Raw genomic sequence first — 13889 nt, forward strand, 5'->3', positions numbered from 1 at the left:
TGGCTGCTGCGTCAAATTTAAGCTTAATTCGGCTAGCTTTAGCGTGAGTTCCGTCAAATGGCCACAGGGGTCTACGGGGCCCTGGTCGGTCGGTGAGATGTGCATGTGGAGAAGGCGCAACGCCGCATCATCCCAATAGACGGACATTGCCTTTGTTTGGCCTCGTGTCAACGCTCGGCGCCATACGAGTCGCGACATTCAGGATTCCTCCCTCGCTCACCAGCCTCTTACGCAACAGTACATATCACCCACAGCAATACGCCATCGTATGGCATAGACAGAGCATGCCGGCGTCAGCATGCCTGACAATGAATCCCCCGCCGATCAAACGCAAAAGCCTGTAGCGGATACGGCAGCAGCAACAGCAGCAGAGGAAGATGACCAGGTGACGGAATTGAAGCGCGTGCACACCAAGGGCAGCGAGAAGCCTGATGAGCCCAAGGCAGAACCCCCGGCCGCCGACGAGTTTGGACTTCCCATCAGGCCACCGCGGAGGAGAAATTACTCGCTCAATGAGCTGGATAGTCCCGAGCAGATCAAACAAAAGGTCGTTGAGGAGACGGAGGGGGAGCTGAATAGGAAGAGAGTCGAGTCGGGAGCCGCCAAGTCAGAATCCAACGATGCTGCGAAAGAGGCGAGCAAGAATGAGAAAGAGCAGAAAGAGAGTCCCGTGACACCACGCACCAGTGTCGATGGCAAGCGTCCGGAGCATACGGACACTCAGTCCTCTGCTCAAACCACCTCCACTTCGCCTGTGAGTTTCCGAACTCCAGGCAGCCCCACTGCGGTGAGGAAACATGCCGCCAAGGCCTCCGTCAGCACGATTGGCGAGTTCTCGCACCAGCAAGTCGTTGCTAGAGACGACGTCGATGAGGTCAAGGAGGAGAAGGAAGACGAATGGCAAGACATGCCCGCCATCGCCACTCACCGCATCTATGATGACTGGGGCAAAGTGCTTGCCAAGGCCGCCGATGAGGTGGAGGATGAGACCGTCGCCTATGGCACGCTTGGTGGTGCCGGTAAAGGGTACACTCGCGTACAAATGGATGAAGATGCTCAGAGTGCAACTTCTATGGATGACAACACTGCGTATCTATTCAAGGAGTACGGCCGCAGCAATGCCCTGCTGGAAGAAGACGAAGGCCAGGCAATGGACGCCATGGGGCAGCTGCAAGCTACAAAGGAGCTGTTGACAGAGGGACAGCGAGTGGCCTACGTTGGAGTGGTCCGACTGTCTCTGGCTCAGATGCAAAAGGAATTCGATCAGCTGGAACGAATGAAGAACACGAAGAAGTTGGTGGAGCTTGCAGCCGAGGCATTAAAGATGTGGACGCAGAAGGTCATGATCAAGTTGTACGCGCATATGGAGATCGACGCGAGGGAGCAAATCATGGTGGAGCAGTTGTCGGAACATGGAGTTCTCCCGAGCGACCTCACACCTGCATTGATGGCGAATGCAAGAGTGAAGAATCCTACGGCAGCGTCCGGCTCCAACTCCGAGGTCACTTCTGCTCGCCCGTCAATGGCTTCACCCAGACCATCCAGTATTGGGGGAAGGCCAGCATCGACTGCTCACACCTCGCGCCCGTCCTCGAAGCCAGGCACGCCGCTGCCTCAGGACCCAGAGACCCCACCTCCGGCATATGAAGAGCACACTGCGGACCAGCTAACAATCGAAAACCCCGACGACTACGAAGATGCGAAGAATTTGGACATCGACATTCGATGGACGGTACTCTGCGACCTCTTCCTGCTTCTCATATCGGACAGCACATACGACGCACGCGCCAGAGTCCTGCTTGAACGAGTCGGGGTGGCACTTTCTGTTCCATGGCAAGAGATTTGTCGTTTCGAGAAGCGGGTCACAGACGCGTTGGAGATGCAGGAAGAAGCAGAAAAGGAGAATTGGAACGAAGATGACCACATCGAGGCGCGTGCCAAGGCAGCAAAGAAGAAGCGTATGGTGGTCATGGGTTTGTGTACCGTTGGCGGTGGACTGGTCATTGGTCTCAGCGCCGGTCTCCTGGCCCCAGTCATTGGTGCCGGTCTCGCTGCTGGCTTCACCGCGGTCGGCGTCACCGGGACTGGTACCTTCCTCGGCGGGACCGGCGCAGCGGCACTGATTGGCACGACGGGTACACTTATCGGTGGCAAGATTGGATTCGGTACAAGTGGCAGACGTACAGGCGCGGTCAAGACGTTCGAATACAAGCCATTGTACAACAATAAGCGTGTCAACCTCATTGTCACAGTCGCAGGCTGGATGACTGGTTCCGTCGACGATGTCCGGCTGCCTTTCTCCACTGTCGACCCTATCATGGGAGACATCTACTCAGTCAACTGGGAGCCTGAAATGCTGCAAAGTACCGGTGCAACCATGCAAATTCTGGGCACCGAGGCATTGACGCAGACTATTCAGCAGATTCTCGGAGCCACATTTCTTACTACGCTAATGGCAGGACTGTCTACTCCTCTGATCCTGGCCAAGATTTCCTATCTCATTGACAACCCATGGAGCGTATCCTGTGCCCGTGCAGATTCAGCAGGCCTGATTATGGCGGACTCCATCATCGAACGCAATCTTGGCGTCCGACCGATCACTCTTGTTGGCTTCTCGCTCGGCGCTCGTGTCGTGTATGCCTGTCTCAAAGAACTTGCACGTCGCGGCGGGATTGGTCTGGTACAAAACGTCTACATGTTCGGCGCGCCGGTCGTGGTCAAGAAAGAAGATTGGATCAAAGCGAAATCGGTCGTGCCAGGCCGATTCGTCAATGGATACGCCACCAATGATTGGATTCTTGGCTACCTTTTCCGCGCCACTGGTGGCGGCGTTATGCGAATTGCAGGACTTGGCAAGGTAGATATTACTGGGATTGAGAACATCGATGTCACGGAAGATGTACCAGGACACATGGCATACCGTGCAATGATGCCTACTTTGCTGGACAAGGTCGGGTGGATGGTAGACTCGCTTGAGTATTCGGAGATCGAGGACCCGGACCCCGACAATCATGAGAAGAGACAACGAGAATTGATCAATGAAATCGAGGAAGCACGAAGACAGCTGGAAGAACAGCCAGAGAAGAAGGGCTTTAAATCTTTCTTCGTAAGGAAGAAAGTCCAAAAGAAGGCATGGGAGACTTATGATGAACGAAACATGAAAGTTCTGGAAGGGGATGAAAAGGAAGCTCAGAAGCTGGCCGAAGAGAACACCAACGTCATGTTCGATGTGGAAGCCATTCGCCGCGAAGCCCTTGCATTAGCTGTGCAAAAGCCGGGTGACATTGAAGAAATCAAGAAGCATCTCAGTGTGCGAGAGCTGCAGTCGACACTTCCTGCCCTCAAAGTCGATTTCAGCAAGCATGACAACTCGAGTGGTGGTAACACGCCTAGCAGCGCGACGAGACCGTCTTTGGCGCCTACGCAGTCGCAATCTCACGATGGGACGACCACAGTCAAGACAAGAGAAGTCTTCTCCAACGGCACACACAAGGATTATGATGATGATTACGAGCATGGCGTTTCCATGACTTTCGGATCACCCGATCGATCCCACACATCCGATCTCTCAAGAAGCGCTTCACACAATGCGTCAGCGTCCGTCCCTGTTGTAATGCCTCCTGCTTCTGGTATCTCCCGGCATGCGACACCTGAACCGCAACGGCCGGAAACTGCTTGGGGACAGACCAGAGCCAAGTTCGGCCCTCCTTTAGAAAGACAGAATATGAGGAGCGTGACCAGTCCGTTCCCTTCGAGTCGAAATTTCGCTGAAGAGGAGATGGTGACAAGTCCGGACTACAATCCTTGGGGTGGCGGTGCGGATGCGGATGACCCGGACTTCGGGAAGGAGAGGGAGGTCAAGATGACGTTTTAGCTTGGGCATAATCAGCATCGCTCGTGTTTGCATTGTTGAGACGTCACTCGGTTGTGAGCTGTCACGCTTTGGATGTGGAAATTTGGATACAATTAAGAGATACCCATGTATGGGAACGGGACATTCGGTGTTACGCATTCAGGGGCGTGTGAAAATGAGATGTACTTGCATTGTGGGGTGCTGTCGATTCCCAGCATAGCTTCTCTCTCGGATGACGAGGTTGCATGAAATCTCACACCTTTTGAACCTGCAATCTGTTCACCGCGTAATGCTTCCTACCTTGTGTGTTCTGCAGCAACTCAGTCTGACGAGCTCTAAGATTGGACGACCTTCTGATCCATTCGGGCTAGCCTTACATGACGTCAAGAACAAGAATGATGTTGATGCAGAGACACGTTAATCGGGCTCACCGTCGTCTGCGTATGTTGGCCCCTTCATCCCCACGGGCACGCCAACGGAGAAGTCTCACGCACCTTTCGTCGCTTCACTCTAGCACTTTCTCGTCTTCACATATGGGTACAGGGGCACAGGATCCGCGAAGGGAGTTGACATGATGTTGCATTGAAGATGAGAAAGTTTGTTCGAATCAGTGTTGCAAAGAAATGTCTCTCAAGTCGATTCAACCATCGTAGGTGAACATAATTGAGCCCCATCGTGAGAAGAGATCGCATCGAAGAACATTCAGGCAACTCGATGATAATACTGTTGCTAGACTCAGGCTGTTAGTCATCATGGCTTGCGCTGCAGTATCCTGCCACGAGAGTCTCAATCCCTGCATGGCCGAAGCTGTGCACATTCACTTCACTTCGGGTTCGGGTACCGGGAGGGGCCGGCGACAACCTTGGCGACCACTGCCCGCCATTGCGTTGATAGCACAGAGCAAACGAAGCTGAGTCTTGAACATGCAAGAGGCATCCAACTGCTTCTCGTCGCCGCCACTTGCATCCGCATATCTCAGGCACACCAGAATCAGCAACGATGGCTCCGCCACAGCGCGCCACAGTCGGCGCTTCCAAGCAGCCAAAATACCCAGTCGAGTATTTCGATCGGGTCGTGCTCAATCCGGACTTGCATGTACTCAACTCGCCTTTTGCATATACATACCACTAACAACAATGGCGCCGCAGTGATGATATTTACAAAGCCCGCGCTCTGCTCGCCAATGGTGCACTGGTCGCCGGACTCGAAGTCGAAGGGAGAACGACTTCTCGGGAGATCGGATGCTGCGCCTGCAAGAAGACATTCAGAGTCCACGTCTCTGACTGCCTCGAAGACGAGCTCGAGCGCATCGTTCGCTGGGAGCTCTTTACGGATTGCACCGAGTGCTTCCTCAAACACTACCGCGAGAGACTGCCGCCGTTTTCTCCCCGTCCGGCGGAGCTCTCTAGCGTCCAGTACGACCAGTCCACACGCGAGGCTGCCAACGAAGCTTCGAGTCAAGTTGCCGTTGATCGGGAGATGACGAACCGTCAAGGGCAGCAGAACCAAGTGTCCGGGTTCGATCGGTATTTCCATCAGTTCTTCGAAGCGAAAAAAGCTGCGATCCTGGGACCTCTGCAGCGGGCTTGGGATACTGAGTGGGCTCTATCGGACAAGCAAGTCAGTGAAAAGAAGTTGGGCTGGGAGAAGCTTTGCGAACCCGTCCAGACTTTCCTGGCTGCCCAAGCGGAGGAAGACGAAGGAGCCAAGGTCTTGTTCTTTGTGGACGTGGACGGCGATCCGCAACTGGAATTGCGCCCGGCACCTCGACGTTTCTATGCGAACGTGAAGAAACTGAGGCCAGAGGAAGGTACCATGGTGCTGGACAAGGGCAAGGCCAGAGTGAGCGGCAAGAAGGGTGCTGCGGCTACTTCAGACCAGCTGACGCCTCATCCGATCCACGTACCAGAGGTTTCCAGCGGACACCAGTACACGATGGCGCTGGCTGAAGACGAAGTTGCCGCGATGCGCTTCCAGCTCCAGGCGAGTGGCAGGATCAGCGGCAATGACGGACTAGCGAGCTCTAAGTCTGACCACACTGGCTTGACAGCCAAGCTTGAGGGCACCAAGATGGCCTCGAGCTTCAAGAATCTGCGCAGCGACTTCCTCGATCAGACTATACTGGAGTAGGAGAGCCCGAAGGGAGAGAAGTACGAGGGAATTGATGTGGACTCATAAGACGCGATGATGGACCCGCGCTCTGTCCAGGATAGACGCCATCGTGAGGTGCTGAACGATAGGATTACAATACCGAAAATCTCCGCTGGTCACGAGTCGCAGCCGCGTCGCTTCTAAGTGCCTCACAATGTGCTTTCCAGTTCTTGATCTGTCTTTTATTAGTACATGTCGTTCTGATCGAAGTTCACTACTTACCCGCGCCTTTCTGGCTGCGGTTGGAAAGGCGCCGTCGCGCACATCTTGGCCTGTGAGACTGTTTCCATTGCCAAAGGGCACCGAGGACGTAGGCCAATTCGGAGAACTCTCGTCGCTGTCTTGCTCAGACGTCATTCGGCTTTCGGCCAAGGTAGGCAGTATTTGCATGACCCAGCTTTGCCAGGCGTCACGCTTTGCAAGCCGGTCAGAGAAAGCAGACGAACGTACCGACGCTGACTCATCGTCTTCTGCATGCTTGTCGAAGATCAAAAGCTGACTGTCTACCTCACCAAAGTTTTCCAGCGTTGCTGGCTCAAGTCCAGCTCTCATAGCTTCATCCTGTATGGCCTTCAATCCTTCTTCGGCTTCTGTAATCTTGAGTTAGCAACGGTTGAGGAGTTCTTTGATCACGCAATCCGACTGACTTTGCAAGTTTTCGAAGGCGGTGCCCCTGACTTTCACCCACTTCTGATCCCAATAGTCGATATCAGTGATGCCCCGATTTCCTGTACCTTGCCGAACTTTCCTGCGCTCTTCTATCGAGTAGGTTCTGTCCATTAGACCGATTCGAATCGCCTGTCGTTTTACCAACTCCGTTTGAACATCGGTCCACCTCTTCTTTAACTCTTCACTCCCCTCAATCACCGCTCGTTCCAGCCCCTGCTCTTTCCACTCAACATATTTCTTCTCATTAGTCGCAACAACAGGCGGATCGTGCACAGCTCGTAGCTGCCTCAAGATCACCTCACTTTTCAACGCCTCTTCAGCACCACTTTCGCAAAGGGCTTGCAGTTCGACGGACATCTCACCACTTCGGATATGAAGCATATCTTGCCCACTCTCCAATGCAGCTCTCTGCCGCTCGAGATCGGCAACATGGGCTTCGCTAGGCTTGTATCGGTGTCGGACCGGGTCAGTGTCGTGAAGTAGTCGATCGCGCTTGGCTTGTTGGAGGGAGGTAATGACCTGACAAGATGATCAGAAAGTCGTGTCAAACCGCTGATGCAATGACTGATGCGACAGCGTGAGATTGCAATTGTTCACGGCGGACTGTACTCACCTTCTCCAGCGCGTTCCTCTTTACAGCATCTCCACAGTCCCTTACTTGTTTCACCAAGTTCACAGGCAAAGTCGGCACACCTCCATCCTCAGTTCCGGGTTCTAGCGATACCAATATCTCTCCCGCAACTCTTTCCATTCGCGAGATCGCTGCACCTATCCTCCCGTCTGGATCAGCAAACGAAGTTTTGGAGACTCGTCCAATCTTCTCTGCTTCCGATGGGACCAGGTCTTCCAAGCGAGCTTGTAAAGCATCGCGGACCTCGACAGCGGTTTGAAATTCGTCGAAGCAGTAAATGAGTTGGTGCAGACGGGTAACGTAATCTGTGATGCTTTGACACGGCCTTGGGCGGGCGAATCTTGTCGACTTGGAGATGCGTGAAATGGGTGTGAGGCGTTTCGGCGATGACTCTCCAGAATTTCGTGGCCTGCTTGCGCGACTGCTTATTGAGACCGCTTGCCGCTGTACGGGAGGTCGAGGTGGAAGGCGTGCGGTCGTCAATGATCTTACCGCGCGGCCGAAAGCTCGATGCCATTCGGCGGCAGCTGCTTGCCTCGCCACGCGAAAAATGTTCATTTTCAGAAAATATTGACAACGAGCTCGTCGATGAAGTCGTTAGATGTGTGGAAGAGTGGTTCCTGACAAGCTTGCCATGTCGTTGTTGAGCCATTTCATTATTCTCTGATAACAATAAAGGAATGCCCCGCAAAATTGCTATTGTCACAGCCGGGTGGGGCAAGACAACAGTATGCGCATCGTGAAGACTTCTTCGCAGTCGCATTTATTCCGCCTGACGGTCGTTCAGTTGATGGTCTCCTCAAAATGTGAAGGCGAGGATGTGAAGCCCCAACAGGGCTCCACGTGTCCGTTTTGCATTCCAATTGACTTTTTCTTTGTCATTGATTTTGCGACGATTGCTGCCGGCATGTAGCTTTATGCTGCTTGAGCAGCCCAGTCTGAATGCCATAGCATGTTTGCAGCGTAGAACTTGAAGCCCGAGCTCTCGCGTGGTTTGTGGAGAGGGGATGGAAGTCAAAGTCGTTGAATATTGCGGTGGTGTCTGTCTCATCGTGATGAGCACTTTATGAGTGACTCGCGATTTCCCTCTGAATCTGCTGATCCAGTCCGATCACACCTTTCATGATATCATCACTCGCATCCATAACCACTCTCGGCCCGACATATCCTGTTCGACTCTTCCAAAAGTATCCTACAGTCAGCAAGAACGTGATGCCCGCGAACATGACGCTCGTCCAGTTCATGAAATCCAGACTTGCCACGGGATACGTGTATGGGAACATGTAGATCACGTTGAAGACCAGGATATAAGCGCATGCGACGCCCATGATGATGTATGCCCAGATGCCAGGGATCCAGAATGGTCCAGGCTTGACATATTTGCGCCTGGTGAGAAGATGAGGGAGGATGGCGGCCAGATACGACATGGTGGTGAAAATGGTGAAAGAAGCCACAAAGGCGTTGAAGGCGGTCGACGAGGCGACGTAGATTGCTCCAAGAATGGTGCCGCCAATGGTCACGAGGAGTTGGGCATTAAATGGATTGCGATATCGAGGGGACACTTTGCCCACGAAGCTGGGAAAAGGTGAAGCATTGTCTCGACCGAGGGTCCACAGCATACGGCCAGCCACCATCCAGGCACCTGGAACAGTGAGGAGGATGTTGATGAAGAAGATGAATAGCAGGGCCATTGTTCCCGCCGTGCTCCGCGTTGCTTGGCGGTAGATTTCAGCGAGCGGGAGGGATACGATGGTCGAACCAAGGACATCGTCGAGCGAAGTGGTCGCATAGAGCTGGTTTAATGTGTGAGAAGTTGCGCTATAGCAAGCAGGAAACACGAAAACTTACGAGTGATGTGTAGAATGCAAATGCCATGACGAAGGCTGTGGTGAGCTGGGTGAAAACGCCCCTTGGGATGTTCTTCTTTGGCTGAGGACACTCCTCGCACAAATGACAGACTGCGTCCGGAGTGCCGACAGCGTATGCTCCATTGAGGACGCCCATGAGGAACACGAGGCCATTGCTGCTCCACCCTGTCAAATTTTGAAACTCCGTCCAGACGAATGCGTTCGTTGCGTATCCCGCCCCAGTCCTACTTGGCATGATGGCCACTGTCAACAGGGACACCAGGAAGAACAAGACGCAAATGATACCGCTCGCTGTAGCGCATCTCGCGAGATACTTTTGGCCGAACATGATGATGGCATTGTCGGTCCAAATGATGAACAAGAATGCGATGAAGACATGCCATCGCTGTAAGACATACTCCGGGTGATAAAGGTTGTACATCGCAATGACAGCGTTGGCAGCAGCGAGTGAGGTAGAAGAGCAGCCAAAAATCCAGGCGACACAGTTCCACCAGCCTGCGAACCATGAGCAAACTCTGCCGTACTTGGGGCCTGGTGTGACAGAAGCCCAGTGGTACACATTGGCAGACGTCGGCATGGCACTGGACAGCTCCGACAGCCCGGCGCAAATGAAGGCGTAGAAGAAAGTGGCAGCCATCAGCCCATAGAGCACTCCCGGTCCTCCGCCATTGTACAGACTGGGTCACTTAGCATAGCAGGACTCGGAAGGAACAGATACACTCACGCTAGGACCAGGGAGCCTGACCCAGCACCCCAAGCGTTATCGGAGATGATAGCTTCGCCAGCAATGGACCAGAAGTTCCAAGTTCGGTCAAGTTCTTGCACGTGGCCAGAAGTATTGATCAAGTCGTCGGCGTGGAGACTGTTGTTGGTCGAATCGTCGGGCGAGACATTGACCTGCTTCTCAGACTTCAATGCCATGATCAGATTAGTACTTCACGCCCAAGAGGCGAGAACAGTAGCACAGCAGACCGGGAATCAATGGAAAACGAAGGGAAAGTGAGGTCGCAGGACAGCCTCCTGCCTTAGGTCGCAATGTCGACGCGAGCTTCAAGTCTCGATGCTGATCCTTACCGTCTGGGCAGCCTGCTCCGGGCGGATGGCGAGAGGCGACGGGCGGCCAAGATGGCATGTGCGACGCAGCACTAATGCGCCGCGTAGAAGGTGGAAGCCATAGGGAGCAGGAGAAGGTGATAAGGGCGGCAGATAGGCGTAACACCGTCGTACCGGCGAGATGAAGGCCGAGATCTGGGCGGGGAAGTGCAGCGCCACGTTGCGGCCCGGGAAAGCTGTGAAGATGGCGCTGCATGTCTCGAGATTTGGAATCGATATCGCTGGGAAGATGAAGCCGATGTTGTGGCAGTGATGGTGATGGTATAGACGGCGCGGTGGTGGAGTGGTCGGAACAGCAGCTGGTGTCGCCGAGAATTGTGTCCCACCCCTGCACCACCACCACCTCCACTGCTCTTTCTTCCTCCCAGTGCGTACCAGCTGCAGGGACCGGCGCTAGCATTCGGCGGAAAAAAGTGTCGTGCATGAGGGCTGGCGATTGAGCGCATGTGAGTATCCTCGCTGCAAAAAGGCCACAGCAAGAGCGCATCATCATGGCTGGCGATGAACACAGAGCCAAGCGACAGCGTACCGACCACAACGACGACAACGAGCACTTTGCCGCACAACCTCAGCATTTCCGCCGGCCGCACGACAAGCTCAAAGACTCACATCGACCGTCTTCGCAATCTCGAGATCGAGGCTCTGCAACACCGCGCAACTATCGTGATGGCACGCCTTCTCAACCCCACCAAGCCGAGTTTGACGGGCCCGAAGCAGGCGTCAACGACGACGATGCTGCCGCCTTAGATCGCGATTGGTACAACTATGGCGAAGATGGTGCCGTGCTGGGTGACGAAACCCACAATCCTTTCGGAGGAAACGAAGGCACAACATGGGCAGACCAGGAACGGGAGCGAGAACTGTTGGAGAAGAAAATGGCTGTCCGAAGTCGCGTGAACCCCAAGTTCTTGCAGAGGCAAAAGGACAATGATGCATGGGAAGCGAACCGCATGCTGGCCTCGAGTGTCGCCCAGACGCGGGACAACTTCAACAGTCTGGACGATGAAAATGAGGAAACGAGAGTGCACTTGTTGGTGCACGATCTGAAGCCACCCTTCCTGGACGGAAAGACTGTTTTCACCAAACAGCTGGAGCCGGTCAGTGCTGTAAAGGATCCGCAGAGTGATATGGCTGTGTTCGCGAAGAAGGGCAGCAAAGTTGTGAGGGAACGCAGACAGCAGAAAGAACGGCAAAAGCAGGCGCAGGAAGCAACGAGTGCCGCCGGAACGACACTTGGCAATGTTACGGGAGTGAAGGAAGAAGACACCGATTCGGCTGCGCCAGCTCTCGGCGAAGGCGAGGAAGACGGTAAGAGTAAAGGCAGCAAGTTTGCAGAGCACATGAAGAAGCAGGACGCTGGCCAGTCGGACTTCTCGAGGACAAAATCGTTGCGTGAGCAGAGAGAGTATCTGCCCGCGTTTGCCGTACGAGAAGATCTACTGCGTGTCATACGAGACAACCAGGTCATAATTGTGGTCGGACAGACGGGATCGGGAAAGACGACGCAGTTGACTCAATTCCTGTACGAGGATGGCTATGCCAAGAGCGGCATGATAGGATGCACCCAGCCTAGACGTGTGGCGGCCATGTCGGTCGCAAAGCGTGTCAGTGAGGAGATGGAGGTGCCGCTGGGAGGCACCGTGGGTTACGCCATTCGGTTCGAAGATTGCACGAGTAAAGACACGATGATCAAGTACATGACTGATGGTGTTCTGCTGAGAGAATCGCTCACGAACCCCGATCTTGATCAGTATAGCTGTATCATCATGGACGAAGCTCACGAACGTGCCCTGAATACTGATGTGCTCATGGGACTGATCAAAAAGGTGCTCGCGAGACGGCGGGATCTGAAGCTGATCGTCACCTCTGCCACCATGAACGCTGAGCGTTTCTCGCGATTCTACGGTGGTGCACCGGAATTCTTCATTCCCGGGCGTACATTTCCCGTCGACATCCAATACTCAAGGTCGCCTTGCGAGGACTACGTGGACAGCGCTGTGCGACAAGTCCTCGCCATCCATGTTAGCCAAGGTCAGGGAGATATTCTCGTCTTCATGACTGGCCAGGAGGATATCGAAGTTACATGCGAGCTGGTCGCAGAACGCCTTGCTCAGCTGAACGACCCTCCCAAACTGAGCATTCTGCCAATTTATTCGCAAATGCCCGCAGACTTGCAAGCCAAGATCTTTGACAGAGCTGCGCCAGGAGTGCGCAAGGTCATCGTTGCCACAAACATTGCCGAAACTTCACTTACAGTCGATGGAATCATGTATGTCGTGGACTGTGGCTTCAGCAAGCTCAAAGTCTACAATCCTCGTATGGGCATGGACACGCTGCAGATCACCCCTGTCAGTCAGGCAAACGCTTCTCAGCGTGCTGGTCGTGCTGGAAGAACTGGGCCTGGACGAGCATTCCATCTCTACACTGAACGTGCCTTCAAAGAAGAGCTCTACGTGGCAACGATACCTGAGATTCAACGAACGAATCTTGCAAACACTGTCCTGCTCCTCAAGTCGCTGGGAGTGAAAGATCTGCTGGACTTCGACTTCATGGACCCGCCCCCTCAAGACACCATCACGACGTCTCTCTTTGATCTATGGGCACTAGGCGCATTAACAAATCTCGGCGAGCTCACCGAACTCGGTCGCCTAATGACATCCTTCCCCATGGACCCATCCCTCGCGAAACTCGTCATCACCTCCTCGACCACATACAACTGCGCCGAAGAAATGATCACCATAGTCTCCATGCTATCGGTCCCATCTGTCTTCTACCGCCCCAAAGAACGCCTCGAAGAAGCCGATGCCGCGCGAGAGAAATTCTTCGTCCACGACTCCGACCACCTTACTCTCCTCACCGTCTACCAACAATGGGTTTTCAACGGCCGCAAAGACGGCTGGTGCGTGAAACACTTCCTCCACCCCAAAGCCCTCCGTCGAGCCGAAGAAATCAAACAGCAAATCACCGATATCATGAAATCCTCCAAAATGGATATCTCAACTTGCGGCTATGATTTGGATGTTGTAAGAGAATGCATCTGCTCCGGATACTACCACCAAGCGGCCAAACGCAAAGGTCTGGGCGAATACGTCAACCTTCGAACAAGTGTCACTATGAACTTACATCCGACTTCAGCGTTGTATAATTCTGGTGATCCGCCGGATTATGTCGTATATCACGAACTTATCCTTACGAGTAAGGAATACATGTCTGTCGCGACGGCGGTTGATGCGCATTGGCTGGCGGATTTGGGTGGAGTGTTTTATTCGGTCAAGGAGAAGGGGTATAGTAGTGGGAAGGGGAGGAGGGAGATTGAGTACAGTAAGAAGGCGGAGTTGGAGTTGCAGATTGAGGTTGATCGGAGGAAGGCGAAGGAGGAGGACGAGGCGAGGGAGAGAGGTGTTGCGGCGGGGAAGAAGAATGGTGTGGCGAGTGGGAATGGGGTTGTTGGGAAGAGTGCGGTGAAGAAGCCGGGGACGAAGGGGAGTAGTGTTGTGAAGGGGGTTATTGGGAGGAGGAGATGAGAATCTGGCAATGGAGGTATCGGCATGAAATATGCTTTGACATTGAGATGTGCTCCATGTAGAGCGAATTTCCAGTGGAC

The 13889-nt window shown here is 53.8% G+C and overlaps 5 protein-coding genes across 5 annotated transcripts; 3 read left to right on the forward strand and 2 right to left on the reverse strand.

The window, feature by feature from the left end:
• Positions 1 to 298: 298 nt before the first annotated feature.
• CKM354_000722600 (uncharacterized protein) lies at positions 299 to 3874 on the forward strand (the record flags this gene model as incomplete). Its single annotated transcript, XM_044802569.1, has 1 exon — positions 299 to 3874. The coding sequence occupies one exon, from the start codon at positions 299 to 301 to the stop codon at positions 3872 to 3874; it is 3576 nt and encodes a 1191-aa protein (XP_044658504.1).
• A 978-nt stretch (positions 3875 to 4852) lies between these two features.
• CKM354_000722700 (uncharacterized protein) lies at positions 4853 to 5983 on the forward strand (the record flags this gene model as incomplete). Its single annotated transcript, XM_044802570.1, has 2 exons — positions 4853 to 4911; positions 5002 to 5983. The coding sequence occupies 2 exons, from the start codon at positions 4853 to 4855 to the stop codon at positions 5981 to 5983; spliced, it is 1041 nt and encodes a 346-aa protein (XP_044658505.1).
• A 112-nt stretch (positions 5984 to 6095) lies between these two features.
• On the reverse strand, positions 6096 to 7862 carry CKM354_000722800 (uncharacterized protein; the record flags this gene model as incomplete). Its single annotated transcript, XM_044802571.1, has 4 exons — positions 6096 to 6179; positions 6227 to 6594; positions 6652 to 7192; positions 7287 to 7862. The coding sequence occupies 4 exons, from the start codon at positions 7860 to 7862 to the stop codon at positions 6096 to 6098; spliced, it is 1569 nt and encodes a 522-aa protein (XP_044658506.1).
• Positions 7863 to 8368: 506 nt separating this feature from the next.
• Positions 8369 to 10093, reverse strand: CKM354_000722900 (uncharacterized protein; the record flags this gene model as incomplete). The annotated part of the gene is made up of 3 exons (XM_044802572.1): positions 8369 to 9097; positions 9153 to 9849; positions 9897 to 10093. The coding sequence occupies 3 exons, from the start codon at positions 10091 to 10093 to the stop codon at positions 8369 to 8371; spliced, it is 1623 nt and encodes a 540-aa protein (XP_044658507.1).
• A 683-nt stretch (positions 10094 to 10776) lies between these two features.
• Positions 10777 to 13809, forward strand: CKM354_000723000 (uncharacterized protein; the record flags this gene model as incomplete). The annotated part of the gene is made up of 1 exon (XM_044802573.1): positions 10777 to 13809. The coding sequence occupies one exon, from the start codon at positions 10777 to 10779 to the stop codon at positions 13807 to 13809; it is 3033 nt and encodes a 1010-aa protein (XP_044658508.1).
• Between the last annotated feature and the right edge of the window lie 80 nt (positions 13810 to 13889).

The sequence above is a fragment of the Cercospora kikuchii genome (genome assembly GCF_019650295.1).
Source record: "Cercospora kikuchii DNA, contig_00004, whole genome shotgun sequence".
NCBI lineage: Eukaryota > Fungi > Ascomycota > Dothideomycetes > Mycosphaerellales > Mycosphaerellaceae > Cercospora > Cercospora kikuchii.